Consider the following 16,172-nt stretch of genomic DNA (forward strand, 5'->3'; position numbering starts at 1 on the left):
GTTGTCTCCAAAATTGACAAACTGTCAATCCCAGCTGTATATTTTTGTGTTAATTTTATCTGAACAAATTGAATTTGAGGATCTAAGACCTGTATGACAACAGCGTGTTACTTTACAAAAGCAAGATTCCACCTACAATGAGAATATACAATAACCTAGGCTCAGCTCAAGAGCAAGCATACTGCCCAATCTGATGCACGTGAATTTGAATGCCTGCATTCTACACAATAATGTCCAAGAAGCACTTAAAAACACAGAGTAAACTCCTGCTTGATTCAAACACCATCAATGTCCACAAAAATTAAAAGGAATTCCATATTGGGAATGTTATTACTAACTTAACAGATTTAAAACTGTATTTTGAGGCAGACAATTGAGTCCCTGTGCTAGCAGTGCAATGGACTTTGAAGCTGCACACTTAAATACATTAGAATTCATGAAGATAAAAATCTAAGGACAGTATTTAATTTGCACATAATTCTTTTTAAAGTTATGTTATTTTCCTAGAGAAGTTGGAAATGTGTTGTTTTTATAGACAGACTATGTAAGTAGAGAAGTTAAAGTCATAGAACAGAAAATCAGTGGCAGAATTTACATGAATTGCAATTTCCCGAGTATTACTCAACTTACCTGAACCAAAAATATAATCAGAAAATAAAAGTTGGCTACTCTTCTGAACTGCTCAAATAAGTTTTTTGGAACAAAATTCCACACTGTATACTGAAGAGAAACGAGAGAGAGAGAGAACAGTTATAACACAGTGAACAATTTTTCAGTGAAACTCAGTTCTATTCCCACTAAACTCTCTCAACCGAAATCTCTTCTAGTCTTGACCTACTCCCATACAGAACTGTTGTATTCTTTTTATTTATTTATTTATTTATTAAGTACCACTAGCAGGGAAGCAGGGTTAGCAACTGCATTGCCTTTACAGTCAAAGTTTTAAATGTTCTCCTACCAACTGGGATAGGAGCAGCTGGAGACATTTGGCTGCTTGGATCCTGGGTAGCAGAGAATAAATTAATCCTTGCAACTGTAACTTGCCGTCCTACACTACAGTGACAAGACACAGCCTCACCATCAGTTCTATTGATTCCAATCCAAGGTCACACTAGGAGGGAATCTGCAATTGTAGTCCCTGCTGATTTATTTTATGCAGAGTACTAGTTTATAATTTGGCTATTTTACAAATCCTCACAACCAGCTCCATCCTTCCTTTTAAGTGGTTCTGTGCATCACATCCAGACAGGGGCAAAACTGGTTTAAAACCTACTTTACTTCAGAAGTTCTGACCAACATGTTTACTTGTTCTCTACTTAGTCAGGTTCTGAGGAAAGGCAGATTAGAGTAGGAAAAAAAAAAAAACATACATAGGAAACAACACAGCTTTTTCATCAAAAAAAATCAAAAAAACTTTAAAGCTTGTTTCATTTTGAACGTTATATATGCACCATTAGACAAAGACACACGCACATTTGCTACACAGCTTCTGAAGTAACTTATCAAGCGGTTTTCCCATGACAAATTGGTTCCTTACCTTGGATGATATGATTCTGTTGTCTGCAAACTTCTGAGGAACGTAATGGCCATGCTGGGGAAAACGATTTGCTATATAAATAGTTCTTGTATCGCTTTGATGTGGCGGGTCAAAACCCTAAAACACAAAATAAATTAAAATAAAAAATTAAGAAGAAAGACTTTTATTAACAGTAATTTTCTAAAATTATCATCTTTGTGCTGAAAAATGGTATCTAGATATCAAGCAGCAGTTTTAGAATAGTGGCTTTTGAATGTAAACCAAAATTAACCTGTAAATTTATGTCTATGTCTAGAGAATTTTCAAAACTTGGAGAGGAAAAAAAAATGCCATACTGTAATTTTGAGGTTGTGTATTCATTCTAGGAAATGAAAGAAAAAAATCCTCACGAAGGATAGAGAATACTTGCTGTCATGCAAACCTGAAGCCCTGTGAAACTTAAAAAAGAAGAAACAGAAATGGAGATGAAAACATACATAAATTACAAAAACTCACAGCCACACTCACGATAACCCTAATAAAACAGATGAGAAAAGTAAAAGGTCAAAACAAACAAATTGTATTAGTATACTGTGATAATTGGTTTGGAAAAGATTCTCACCAGCTTAAAAACAAAAACATACACACCTGACTAGACAACAGCATTTTCCCAAACACATTCTAGCTCCAAAACCAAACATTTTGTCTAACGTCAAATTCGACTCTTTAAGATTTCTTGCCATTGCCACCAATTCATACATGAGTGGTAGCAACACTGAAAGCAAACCCACCACAAAAAAAAAAAATACACTCAGAAATACTTATCAATAGTTTCCTGTCAAAACAGAAGAGCTGAGTGAGGTCCCTTGGAACCAAAGCCCTATGTTCAGTATTTCCATCAACTGCCTCTGTGAGGGGAAGGTGAATACAAGCATTAAACTTGCAGATGATACCATCTCAGGACTGTAAGAACACCAAGTGACAATAAAAATATTCAAAATCATCTTGACCAACCAGACACACAGAAGACAATGATACAGAGGTTAGGCATAATTAATTAACTGCATCTACAAGACTAGAATAAAAGCCCACATAGTAGTTTTGTAGAAAAAGATGGGAGGGTATAGCTGATCGCAGGCTGAACGTGAGTAGTGAAACCCCATTGAAAAAAAGGCCTTCACTACTAAGGAGGCTGGAGGAGGAGTGGGAGCTGCAGCTGAAGCACTGTGAACCAACTGGACAGCATCCAGAGGAGCAGTACACGAGCCACAAGAGATCCTGAAAACATTACATATACCACAAGGCTGAATAACCTAAAAAGCAGAGGGCAAACAAATTAGGGTCATTCAGCACAAAGGAGAGGAAACTTGGGATATAGTAGCACATCCTCCCACATATAAAAGACTGTTGCAATGAGAAAAAGGGTAATGTGAAGAACAAAGAAGAACAAAAGTAGGCTTAAGTTGTAGCTAGGAAAACTTAGTTTGGATATTGGGGGAAAATAAATAAATAGATAAATAAATAAATAAAAGAACCAACAATAAGTCACATGGGAAAGTTGCACTGTCCCTATAACACAAGGGCTTATCTAGGTCATTCAAGTCTGTCTCTAATTGTGCCTTTCCTGGGGCTATGTGACTCACCACAACCCTTCCTCGCTCTAATGTTCTGACCTGGAGAAGCAGGTGATGGCAAAAGACAACAAGCAACACAGTGAAATAGTAATAATCCAGATAATAGGCCAAGAAAATTACTAAAATAAGAAACAAAAAGCTTTAAGACATGAAACAGACTAGTGAAATTAAATTTGGAACTGTTAAGTTGTTCAATAGGAAATCAATAATTGTCTGGGAAGCAGTGAATTTCAGCATGAGCATTAAACATTCCTAATCTTAGAACCAACTTGGCACAACGTACACAATGGTCTTTGACGCCAAGTGAAAGGACAACTGATCAAACAGGTAGAAAGGCCATTACCATTTCCACTACTGGAGGCAAGGAAACTACCTTTGCAGCTGTATTGCTCTACTTGTGAAACCAGGCTCAGACCTTGATTCATGTCAAATAAAAACTGACATTTCACAGAACTCCAACAGAAGGTAATTTAGTATCAGCTAACTATAGAGAGTACGGGACAACAAGCACAATGAGCTACATAAAAGACGGCTGGCATAAGCAACCGAGAATTTTCTTTAACCAATAAAGTTCTCTAACACAGGCTACAAGGTATGTTCACATTCAGGATGGTGTCATTTTAAAGTAAAGGAATAATTTTAAAACATGTACATTTTTGTATTTGGCATCACTACTACAGAAACATTCTGCTTCAGAAATAAAGAAATTGAGAAGAAAAAAAAGGAGAAAGAAAGGAAAGGGGATTTTTGAAAGAGATCTGAAGGAAAATAAACTTTAGATGACAAGCAGTGGAAGGCTGCTCTAGTCACATGCTTCAGTGTGAAAACTTGTTTAAAGATAAGAGTGGAACAGGGAGACAAAAAGTAGATAGGGGAAAGGACTGGAAAAAAGACATAGGATGCCAAGAGCAAAAAGAAAGAACTGTTCACAACTTTAAGAACAGAAATACAAACATGAAAGTAAGGTAAAAAAAAAAATGTACCAGTTGAATGCTGGAACAAAATTTAAAAAGAGAACGTTTGTAGCAGAAGCAGTTTTTATATCTGACATCAGTAACACATTATTTCTAAATCAATCCAGAAGATTCCACAATAAAAGTGTTTTGCGAGCAAGAAAAAAGTGTGCTTAATTAGTAAGACTAGGTAGCTCGGAAAATGTCTGGCACTCACAAAATGCCAGACATCCTCATTTTGGAAAGTTATATTCTACAGTCTGAAAAAAATTCCACTCTAAACCAAACAGATGTAAAGCAGGGAAAAAACCAGAAAAAGCAAAAAAAGTGCTGCCAGTCTTCTGACAGTGATAAACACTAATCTCCATGCTACTTGCTGAAAGTTACCAAAAGATAAATGAAAAATTTCAGAGTGACTACGGTATCACTGATTTTTTTTCCAAAGTATTTATATGTCCCTTTTAGGCAACCATCTGAGCACCTGAAAGTTGATGAGTTTAATGACGTCTTTATTACGAAGAGCAAAGGCCTCAATACAAGTCAAGCCTACCTGCATGAGCACTTCTATCAGAGAATACCTCTGCGGCAGTAGACTCAACTGATGAAAAGCGAGTTTACAGGTGCAGCTGTGCTGCTAGAAGAGGTTAAAATTGCAGTCTATACACATTTAACTCTGTTCTGTTGAAATTTATCATGGAGAAACTGCAGAAGCTGTGCAATCATCAGATCTGTGGAGATGGCAATGCACAAGCAAGGCGGTCTGGGGACAAGAACCTCTTCAGTTGTCACAGCTATGGCTGGAAAAGGACACATCCTTACACAACCTTAGTGACCTGACTGTAGTCACAACAGCAAATGAGTGTCAGAGCCGGGAACAGAACCTAGGTTTCCTAAGTTTCTTGTCTGTAACTATGAAAGGTCATTTGAAACTACCCAACGACCTTGCCATTGTGTAAGTAGCTGATGAAACCGCAACCAAGTGAATCTTCCAGAGCAATTTTTTACATCTATTCAAGGAAAATTCTGCACAGACATTAATTGTTCAAGAACTGAAATGCCTTTAACTTTTCTGTAACTATGTGGCTGGTCACAGATCCCGCTCCTGACAGAAAACTGATTTGTAGTCCAATTTTCTGTCCAGCAAAGGGATTTTGCATTGTATATGCAAGCCAGCAAAGCGGTACAGAAAGTGCACTGGTTCCTAATTTCACTTATTAGACAGTTCTTTCTCTTTCTAATGCCATTATCAAACTCAGCTGCAAAACTAGGGTAACACGCCCTTGTCAAAGGCTTTCTACAGCCAAACAGCGTGAGCAGAGAACCCCTAAATTAAATTTTGAGTCTTGCAAAATGATTCAGTTGTCACCAATATCTTTCAATAAAAGTTAGTTTTCCTGCAGTTGTCTAGTGATTTGCACCTAAGCACATAGATTATTGACTTCATAAAGAATAAAGTAGTTTATTACAAAATTGATATTTAAGGCTTCTTAATCAGGTGTATTACGTGAAACAACTGTAAATAAAACAAAATTTCACCATAAGATTACGCAACTTAAAAAAACCCGTATTTTTTCCCCCTTCAGGCTGCAAATTAAATCTAGATTTATTGGCTAAAGTTCAGCCACTGTGCTGATGTTATCAACATAAACCAGGAATTATCTACCCTGGAATACAGCTTTCATATTTAATCTTCAATACACACCTTCACAATAGAAATTTCGCACCCAGATAAACTTGACATGTTTCTTTTTGAAAATAGTATGAATGAATGTGATTTCCATATAACACACAGATGTCTGAGTCAAACTTATTTATAAAGCACAAAACAACATAACTTTTTGTTAGAATAAAAAAAAAAAGTGATTCATAGTTTTCCTTTTTATAAATTTATAACGACTCCAAAGTCAAAGTCCTTTTTACTAAGCCTCTTCAGCAGTGAGTTGTTAGTGTTCTGAAAGTCAGACCAGACATCCTCTGCGTAATAATCAGGCTCCTTTAAAACAGCATACAAATCATATCCTGGGGAACTCAGGAGAAATTTTTGACTGTGATTTTATGCTATTTCTTTCAGAAAAGAGATAGACTTCAACAGCCACCTCTCTTCCAAATAACCCCTCCCTACGCTTTGTCTCCATTGGTGGCTAGGAGAACTGCCCATGCAGCCATACAGTAAAAGTGGACTGGAAAATTGATCCAATTAAAAAAAAAAAAAAAAGGAAAATGGTGGGAGTTTTGATTTTTTTTTTTTTTTTTTATGTATCAGTTCCCTAAAACAATTGCATGGTCATTCCAACAGCTTGATGGTACAACAAAAGGATAGAGTGTGGGAGAAGAGATTTATATTGCTGCTGAGGAAGCACTGTTAGCATGAACAACAAATTAGGCAACTGGATAATCGGGCAGGGTAAGTAAACAAGAAGAAGCACTATGAAGAACTGTGCGAAGGACGAGACTGCCCTCCCAACACCTGCCAAGTGTAAACAAAACAAAAATGAAAAAGTTATCTCAGTCTACACGTTGATATAACATACCCTATCTACTGCAGACTCTTATTTCTTCAATTAACTTAGGGCAGCATGCACATATGCCCTCTCCACGTACTCTACAGCACTGTGAAGTGAGACAGTGGAAATCTGCAGATCTTTCAGCTCAGATTAACGACATGACACCAGCACACAACAAACCAATTGCTGTTTCAAGCTTTACAAAACATGCATCAATAATTACAAATCAGCTGACAAGCAATTTTTGCTTATTATTTGCTTAAAGTTTGTACACTTTAACATGATGTCACAGTGTTTCTTATTGATCATTCACAGCTTTACAGGAAAAAAAGCAAAATTTTGTTTGCTAAAAGAACTGATACGTGACCAGCTTTCAGTGAAAGGGGTTTGAAAGAAGGAAGTCTCAATTAAACCCTCTTCCTCCTTTCAAAAACTACACTGAATACTGCTAAGCAAAGTAGTAATTCCTCTAAAAGCCCTCTGGACACCACGTACTAGTTAATAAAACTAATAAATGGAAGAAAACTCCGTCTCAGGAAGCCTTTTTCCTGGGGAGGTGACTGACCATGGCTGCAGAAATAGAACACCGCATTTCTTGGCAAACAGCCCCAAAGCCTGCTATTACACTGCTGCCAAGGTATATTTTGATTAAAAGTGTTTTGAGGAAATGGATTTTCTTGCTTTGTATTTTTTTTCCTGAATATTCATGGAATGCTTTTCCCTTTGTCAGACAAGATGATCTATTCACACTCTATGCACATTTTCAGAAGTCTGTGTAAATTTGCACTCAAAACAGTCAGCCAATAATTCTTTCAGTCATATAACTGGGCAGTAGTCAAACTGAATTTATCATACCAAAGGTTATCGTGAAGGAAGAAGCAGCCTCTCACAGCAATTTTTAACTGCTCTAACAACTAAAGTAGTGAACCACCTGAAGCACTCTAAGGTTTACATAGTGCCACACAATTTCTTCCTCCTCTTTTAAATATGACTGTAGTAAAGGAATAAAATACTATTAAAAGTCATGCACTATTCATGCAACTTCCTCTTCCTGCCTACTGTATCTACAGTGGTTTAAACTATCTGGTAACAAATCATGTTATAACCACCTAAAAGACCTACAAGCGGACTACGTTATTTTGTGAAAACAAATACTCTAGGAAACAAGGCCTGAGAAATCATGAAGCAATAATCCTTCCTTTCATAAAATTAAAAAAAAAAAAAGAAACCTAGCACTGTATTTATTGGTGCTTGGAACAAAGTCCTAGTTACCTACAGCTCAAGTTGTTCTTATTTTACCTTATTTTGTCAAAATGCCCATAAAAACAACTTGGAAAAACCCCTACTTAAAAAAGTCATCTATCTTCTCCTTATTTATCTGCAAAAATAACAATCAAGCTAAACTAGCCTCTCTCACTGCTAACATACTTCCCTGTGCCAGGTGACTGACGCCAAACATACTGGTCTTGTACCATCAATAAAATCAGAAAGGAAAAGCAAGCTGAGCACGCAAGTTAGGCTACAGTGCTCTCGAAGACTGTTATGCCATGTCCGGTTTCCGCTAGTAGCAAAGAATTTTAACAGAGATTTAGGGACACCGCTTAATTTTAAAATACCCCAACTTTGCATCAATTAAGGAAAAGGTTAACCTTCCCTACAATCCAAATCACAGTATTTATTAAGTATAATCCAATTTGGACATCATACCATAAAACAAACCTAATATTTTATAACAGCTCCATTTTTGTGACTGTCTTCAACAGAATTCCAAGCTTTGAATCTTTTCTATAGATTTATTAGAATTCTAAAAGCCTATAACACATTCCTCATTCATTGCTTTATTTTAGGATCCTTCCTTTCACACTCAGACATACAGATTATGAAAATTATCAATAATGAACAGATCCAGTGATACTTTTGGTCTATTGCTTTAGCAGTGATTTTGTTAAGAATAAGGAAAATTTGCACATCCATGTAATTTTGTCAGACAAACTCTGCACCAAAAAAAGTTACAGGACTAGTAATGCCAGTTCAAGCAAAACAAACTCAATGAGTTTTGCCTGTCATTAACAGTTTTGTGTATTAGGGAGGGGTCAAGATACACCCAACTTTAACAATGTCCTCTAATCACACATTCTGCGCTACTTGGATACAATGGCAAGTTTAAAAAAAAAAACCACACAAAAAACTAGTTGTCTATATTGTTGCAGAGAGGAAAATGTGCTAGCAATAAGCAATAAATTAGGAAATCACTAAAAGAGAAGCAAATGACTGCAGAGTTTTCTGCAAGACTCAAACATACACATGGCAAAACTATCTACATCAGAGATGACATAAATCAGAGGCTTTACAATACATGTGTCTTCAACCCTAATAAAGCAAGCAATTCAGTTAGCACTCAGATGCTAAGAAGCAAGTCTCAATCTCAGAAGACGTCTAGTGGCTCCCAAACTACTTTGCAAGGCCATTCAGTGCTCTTTAAATTTTTTCCTTAAAAAAAAAAAAAATGTATTATAATAAAGGTTCAAGAAGTCTAAGTGAAGTTGAAACTTGACAGTAGCTGTGGTCCAAAACGTTTGGTCTTTTACTGTGATTCCCCAGGTACCCCACTTCTCTAAAGAAGCGGGAATGAAGACGTCTCTGAAGTTCGAACCACACAATTTTAATTTCAGAATTACCAGTTTTCCTCCTGGGCTCTACCAATTAGTTATCCTTACCTGCAGTATCATGTCTCTCTCAGACACATACAAATGGAGAGTAGGCAAGCTTTTCAAAGCCGAAGGGTAACTTTAGACACCCATCAGGAGGCAACTATAGGGCATCATATTTTATAAAATAAGAAATGAGATCTCAAAAATCAATAGCCACTTTTAAGAACGCTGCTCAAAACATATAAAGTACTTTGAACACTGAAAGTGCTACAACTCTGGAATAATCATACAGAAATAGCAGTTACTAAACAAAGTCACGCTAAGAAATATAGAATCGGTACAGTAAACAAAACATTCAACATACAAATCCTTCATATACCTTGAACAACCATAGTATCTAAAAAAAACTCCAGACAACCTAATTGTATCCTTTCTGCATAGTCCCTGGATTAAAGTCATTTCATAAAAGAAATATTTTTCTTTGATTTTCAATATTAAATAAGGCATTCAAATCTGTGACAGGTTATGGACTTCCACTTAAAATCAGAAAGCAGTTCCAATTTTGTAGCTAGCAATTGCAGTATATATAAAGAAAACCCCTACATTTGTCAAGTCCATGACCGGACAAACACAGGAGAACCATACATTCCTTCACATGCTTGCATACTGCACAGACTACTATCTTAAAACAAAATGCTGTTTACCCACTGCTTTAAAGAGTCATTTATAAAACTATTTTTCACAAGCAAGAAGGGCTCCTGTTCTGGCCTACTAATACAACCATTATCCCATATGAATATTGAAAACCATCATTTTCAGTATTTAGATTGGTTCTCACAGACTATAGATACTTATGCCAATCAGCTCCTGCACTGCAAATCAAATTCACATTTTCCTTCAGTATGAAAAAACAACTTAAAAAAAATTCTTCCCTCAAAACCACCCCTAGATAATAAATCTTATGCTTTTTCAAAACGTGTGCCAAAATTATACTGACAATTGCTGTGGCAGTTGTTGCTTAACAAACTTCACAGGAAGATAATTTAGTTCATAGCTAAAACTGTCTAGCTCTTCCTTTAAACATGCTTTGATAAAGCCTGCTCTATAAAAATTAACGTTACCATTTTGAGTATACTCCATTCATCGAATATCACTAAGTTTTAACGCAGTTTCAAACACGATTTATGTCCCAAGTATCAGTTTAATGTTCTGCTTTCAGATATGTCTACAAACTAGTTTATACTTAAAGCTTGCTACATCTTAAGCTTGCTTTCTATTTTCTTTTTCCAAACAGATATGTAAATATCTGCAAAAATCAGCACAGTCATCCACAAACCTACTACAAAAAATGTGCAAAGGAGTAAGGAAATGTAATAACATATGACAAAACACACTTTTTGGTATAAACCATATAAAACTTCTTCCCCTGGTAAAATATTTCAGGATGAAACCAAACAGCTTGCCTTTTGTCTACATCATTATCCTTCCTTACCATTTACAGGAAAGTTCTCCTTGCCCATGCTTATTTTTATTCAAAGTAAACAAGAAAAAAAAAAATCCTCTTAAGTCACAGCATGTGGGAGGCCAAGGAATTGCAGGGTTTTGTTTTTTAAATCACAGTGTAGCTGTCGGTCCTAGTTTCTGTCTTTTCTACCATGGTCTGTACTATTGCTAAGTGGGTTTTTTTTCAACAGCAGTTGAAAAGAGGTTTGTATAAAAAAAAAAGTCTAGCTGCAAATATGTCACCTGTGTTTTGCTGGAAGATATGACCTTGCATTTACAGAGGCACTTTGTCAGATCTATTTTGCTACAGTTCTTATGTGCTGGCTTACAAACAGATTTTTTTGCTAGAAACTAAAGGATTTTTTTCCAGAGGTATACTGTAGATACCTTTTCCCCAGTGAAATAGTTACAAAAATAGTCATAACTACTGAGGACATCACAATACAATATAGAAAAACAGATGGCAGACCACTAGTGAAAGGTACAAGTCACGATGCTTTAAACAAATTTTAAACACATTATTATATTTTTCTCTTATAACTTCTATCTCTCCAACCCACAAGAAAGCACACAGAAGTTCTAACGAATTCAGCCAACCCATCCAAAACTAGAAAAACAAATACCAGTGATATGCAAAACACTTGTTGGATGTTACTAAATTCAGCTCTTTGTCAACAAAATAATACTTTTCTCCCTCAGGAGACAGTAGCTATTAAGGGAGCAGGACCCTGTTAGTGCAAGAATATCATACAGTCCATTAAATGGTCATATTATTGTGTGACAAGTAGAAGCTTGGCACAATAAGAATTTGCTGCTTAAAAGGCTCATGGCTAGGGAAAAAAAAAAAAGGATGGGACGAGATACAGGTCAAACATTCAAGTCTCACAGCAAAGCAGCACATCAGACAACCCTGACCTTCCCATTTTTAAAACGGTCTTTGAAAGAAACAGTGTCAAGACTGGTTTGACTAGGTTTTAGTAGGCAGTTTTTAAATTTAGAGTTTAATTTTTATGGATAAGATACAGAAATCACACAGGACACAACGTATGTCTCCATTTGGAACAGACAGCTGGCTGAAGACAGGGCCAGATTCTGCACGCTTTGGAACACACTGTGCTGCAAACGTATTAGCCTTCAGCAGCCGCAGAACAGAAAAAAGCAAATAAGGTTAAAAGACCCAAACACAATGGGAGGACTAGCCCAGCAGACTGCAGAATATCTCTAGCCCAGGCCCACATTTTCTCCTGTGCGAGGTTATATGAGGGGAGTCATTAACCTCCAGTTCTCAAACTGCTCTAACCAAAGCTCAAACCTTTACACGTTTCTCCTTGATCCTTCAGTGACAATACAGAACGTATTAGCTGGGCAGTCCAGTCTGAACCAGAGTAACACTTTTGAGCAAATATACATTTATTTTTCTAGTACACAATAACACTCACCTAATTTTAACAAAAAGGGGAAAAAAGCTTCAATGACAAGTAAGAAAAGAAGGGGAAATTGTATTTCAGAAAAGCAATGTGATTTTAGAAGCCAGGATCCTCAGTCATTGGATTAGTCCAAAGTACTTTCAGCATTCAAAAAGTACAGGGAATTCTTTGGGGAAGGAAAAGAAGTAACTGCATTGGTTCAATGCTATAAAATGACTGAAAATAATACAGACGTCAATGCAAACAATGAGATCAAATGCTGTCTACCTTGTTCAGAATGCCAATAACTGCAAATTATCACAGAATACCAGCTGTCCTCTCGGAACACCTTAACAGATACCAGCACCTGGATGGAAAGGGAAGAACATTCCAAACATACAGTCCTCCAGTGCTAATCTGTTCGAGGACATTTCTCTTATTAGTAGAAGAAGCTTTTCATTAGAACACATCCAAAAGATGAACAAGAACACTCCTACAGATATTGCTTGGGGGAGGGGGGGGAGGTGTGACAGGTACAACCAACACAAAATAGTCAAAAACATTCCCTGTGATCACCTCTCAATGCAGGCTATGTAGAACTTTTGGAATAGATGAACTCCTGATGTCCCTCCCAATCTGAACCTTCCTATAACCACAAAATAAAATAGTCTTTTAACTGGAAAACCTAGTTACCAGACTTCAATCCAAAGGAATTAATCTATACATTTTATCTTTGACTTCCAGATAAATATCAAAGCTGCATTTGCCCGAATACCTTGCTGTGCACAGTGTAAAAGATATTGTCGGTGCATAACAGCATTCAAGTTCTTAAATTGTAGGAAGATATTCTGACAAATACAGCCTAATTCTGCTTCTCTTGAACTGTCACGTATAAAAGAGGGACCACGAATGTAGCTCTTAGGTTTTCTCCATGCAGTATCTTTTGTACATCACTGCACTATTAAGTAACAGATCAAAAGGCTCAAACTCCAAATAAAAGCAACTAGAAGCAAAATCCAGAGACCCTTCTTCACTTGACAGGACTAATACTTCAAAATTATGCAGCTAAGATCCTACGCACACTGGTATTCTATCACAATTTTTGCAGATCTCCTTGCCAGACAACTGAAGTTGTCGTTACTGCCTGTTAACACCACTGCAACAGCTCCTGCACTCCATGTACACCACCAGGACATCAGCACGGTCCAAACACTGTGATAAACCCATCAAGCTAGAAGTAGTACAGAAAGTCACTGTGCATTACAGATGCCACTCTGTACTCTTGTTTTGTGTTGGTACTGCACAAACGTGACCACGAGAGCCACAAAAGCGCTCTGCTGTACACAGACTAGCTATATAGTCTAACCCATCATATCTAGAAAGGCAAATAAAATTTACTGCACTATTCCTGAATATTAATGATGCTTCCTATCAACTGTTGTTTACCCGTTTGCTTTTTTTCCAAGCAGAGTTGGCTGTGACTGTGGTGTTATGCAACCCTCAGTAAATCCACATGCCTACCATCTTTCTGAGATCTCAAGGCAACATAGCTGGACCTCAGGCACGTTTCATGCTCAAAGTATGTCTTTGAAATACATAAGGCATTTTACTCAGAGCAATGAATTGTAAAATCCATTTGTCTCTACACTTTTTTATTAATAAAACTTCAGTACTTCCAACTATTAACTAGATAATATAATATAATAATATTAACTAGAAAGTTGCATGCCGTTAATGACTTACCATGCAATTTATTTAGTATGGGACAGCATTAGATGAAGAAAAACTGATAAACTGTCTGTGTAGGGTGGTTTTGAGCAAACAGGCTGAAGACCAAAACAAACTGATGATTTGTTAAAAAGTCCCACACAGGCACTGAAGACTGAGCAACAGTATTTATTGTCACCAATTTCTGTTATACAACAACTCACTGAAAAGGCCAATAACACCTCGGTCGGAAAACAGTTTTGGACTTGTAAGACCATACTAAAGATGAAGAAAGTCTTACATTCTCAGCACGTCTCCTGTTCTGAGAGGACTAGTCATCCCTTTATGTAGCTATACAGGCATGCATAGATCTTCACAGACTGAAGCACAGCAAAGTTACCACTTAAAGAACTTAGTTGAAATAATTTGAATTCCATACCAGGTCCTCTCATTACTGACTTCTAAGACCACCTACTTCATTTTCCCTGCCCTTTTCACAGCTCTTACAGAACACAAGTCCTCAAGACCATATACGCTCAGGACAATCTCATTAATCAGTATATGAAATTTTGTCCTATTAAACAAACAAGACATTGCAAAACATGTGTTGATTTCGTACAGAGAGTACTTAATAACTACCTAAAAGCACCTTCAGCAAAGTACCAGTCCCTCCCACTTTCCCCAATCCCTTACTACTTTCCAACATTCCTGCACACCAACATTTTTCTTTAGTACAACTACAAGATCTCATTTACATCATTCCCACATATTTTGTCTGGTTTCAACCCTCCTGTATGGAAGAGAACACTTTTTTCAAATCCTGTTGCCACATCAAGCACAGGTACAAATACATGTTCTAAAGGCATCCAAACCCACATAGTCTTCTTTTCTCCTAGCAGAAATAAGTCAGACACAGATTTTGCCACCCTTCGATTCAAATATTTCTGCCACTCCACTCTTCCCACTTGCTCTGATTATTTTCTCAGCATCTTTCCCCAGGTTCTCGGCCCTTTGAAGTACTTTCAGAACCCAAGCATCACAGACATGAAGAAGCAAGTGCACGGTGGGATCTATGTTAAACCAACAATTACACATAAGGATGAGTTGTTTGAGTTTCCCTCTTAAGAAACATGCAGTGTGATACCTATCTTAGGCCATTTTTCACCTTTATGAGCTGCGAAACAACCAAGCCATTAACATCAAACAGTGAGGTTTATAGAAAAGAAAACACAAAACATGTATCATTGCAATAATTTTTTTCCGTAGTACCATATTTACATGTCTGTTCAAGCATCTTGACTTTTTATTATCCCTTTCTTCTACTACACTAATCCTTCTCTGTTAAAACTAGTGCAAGTTTTAAACAGTTATTTTCCCATCAAACAGTCTCCTTCAGAATGACAAAAGCCTTAGTGCTAGGTTTATTGCTCATCTTATTACACTAAGCTTTTACTTTCTATTAAGGGCACACATTTCTGGAAAGCTAGTCAGTGTACTCACAGTGAGAAAAGTAACCATGTTTGATATACGAATTCCTAGCACTGATACAGTCCTAACCTAAACCCTAGAGAAAACAACATAATGCTTCTTTAAAAACCACACACATAAGCCTCAAGCCAACTTCAAGGGGAAAAAAAAGTTATAGCTATATTATGCCAAACAGGCTTTATTCTAAAAAAAACACGTGTATGACTGGTACAGAACAGAAGAGTGCAGCCAGAGCTCAGACAGAGCAATACATTTCCAGCTCAATACCTCTTGGTCTCCAACCAAACTAGTGAGCACCGTCAAGCTGGCACTGAGACCACCACCACAAGCTCTGTGCTTCACACACAGATCTGGGAAAATCTATGGGACTTGGGAAAGGAGGCAGGGGAAGAAAAGGGAAAAAAAAACAAACAAAAAAGTATCTTTTTTGTAAAAACTGATGTAACAAATTAAACAAAACATTAGTGAGACAGAAGCTTTAACCATTACAATATAAACATCTAGCTAATTTAAGTTCTCATACTAACCTGGGCAACAACTGTGATGCAAGGTAACTCCAATGAATGGAAAAGTAACTTTCTAAATACATAATTCAGAAATATTTTCTCCCTTTGAGAAAATACAAGAGAAATAATGCTGGAGGGCGCAGGAAGCTGGCCAATACTTCAAATCAAAACAGTCAAACTCAATGTACTTCCCTGCTCCAGCACCACAGACGTTACACTCACGGCCGCCTTATTTCCCCTGCATGTTAACACAAGCACAGGAAGAAGCGCCTATTCAGAGGGAGACACCCTCGACCTGCAGCCC

At 37.0% G+C, this 16,172-nt stretch overlaps 1 protein-coding gene and 1 long non-coding RNA gene across 13 annotated transcripts in view; both read right to left on the minus strand.

Moving 5' to 3' along the window:
- The window catches only part of LOC147599723 (uncharacterized), a 344,381-nt gene that overhangs the window by 271,853 nt on the left and 56,356 nt on the right, over window positions 1-16,172 (minus strand). The gene's annotated exons all lie outside the window — the stretch shown is intronic.
- ATP11B (ATPase phospholipid transporting 11B (putative)) overlaps window positions 1-16,172 on the minus strand; it is a 68,777-nt gene that overhangs the window by 51,679 nt on the left and 926 nt on the right. For all 12 annotated transcript variants that reach the window (XR_015259314.1, XR_015259315.1, XM_086754222.1 and 9 more), the window contains exons 2-3: window positions 1,538-1,654; window positions 631-720 (exon numbers count right to left, since the gene is read on the minus strand). Coding sequence is in view for 10 of the 12 variants with exons in the window: in XM_086754222.1 (XP_086610348.1) it covers window positions 631-720; window positions 1,538-1,654 (207 nt within the window). In the remaining 2 variants the exon portion in view is untranslated. The remainder of the gene's footprint in view (window positions 1-630; window positions 721-1,537; window positions 1,655-16,172) is intronic.

This window comes from Chlamydotis macqueenii, chromosome 9 (genome assembly GCF_036417535.1).
Source record: "Chlamydotis macqueenii isolate bChlMac1 chromosome 9, bChlMac1.mat, whole genome shotgun sequence".
NCBI lineage: Eukaryota > Metazoa > Chordata > Aves > Otidiformes > Otididae > Chlamydotis > Chlamydotis macqueenii.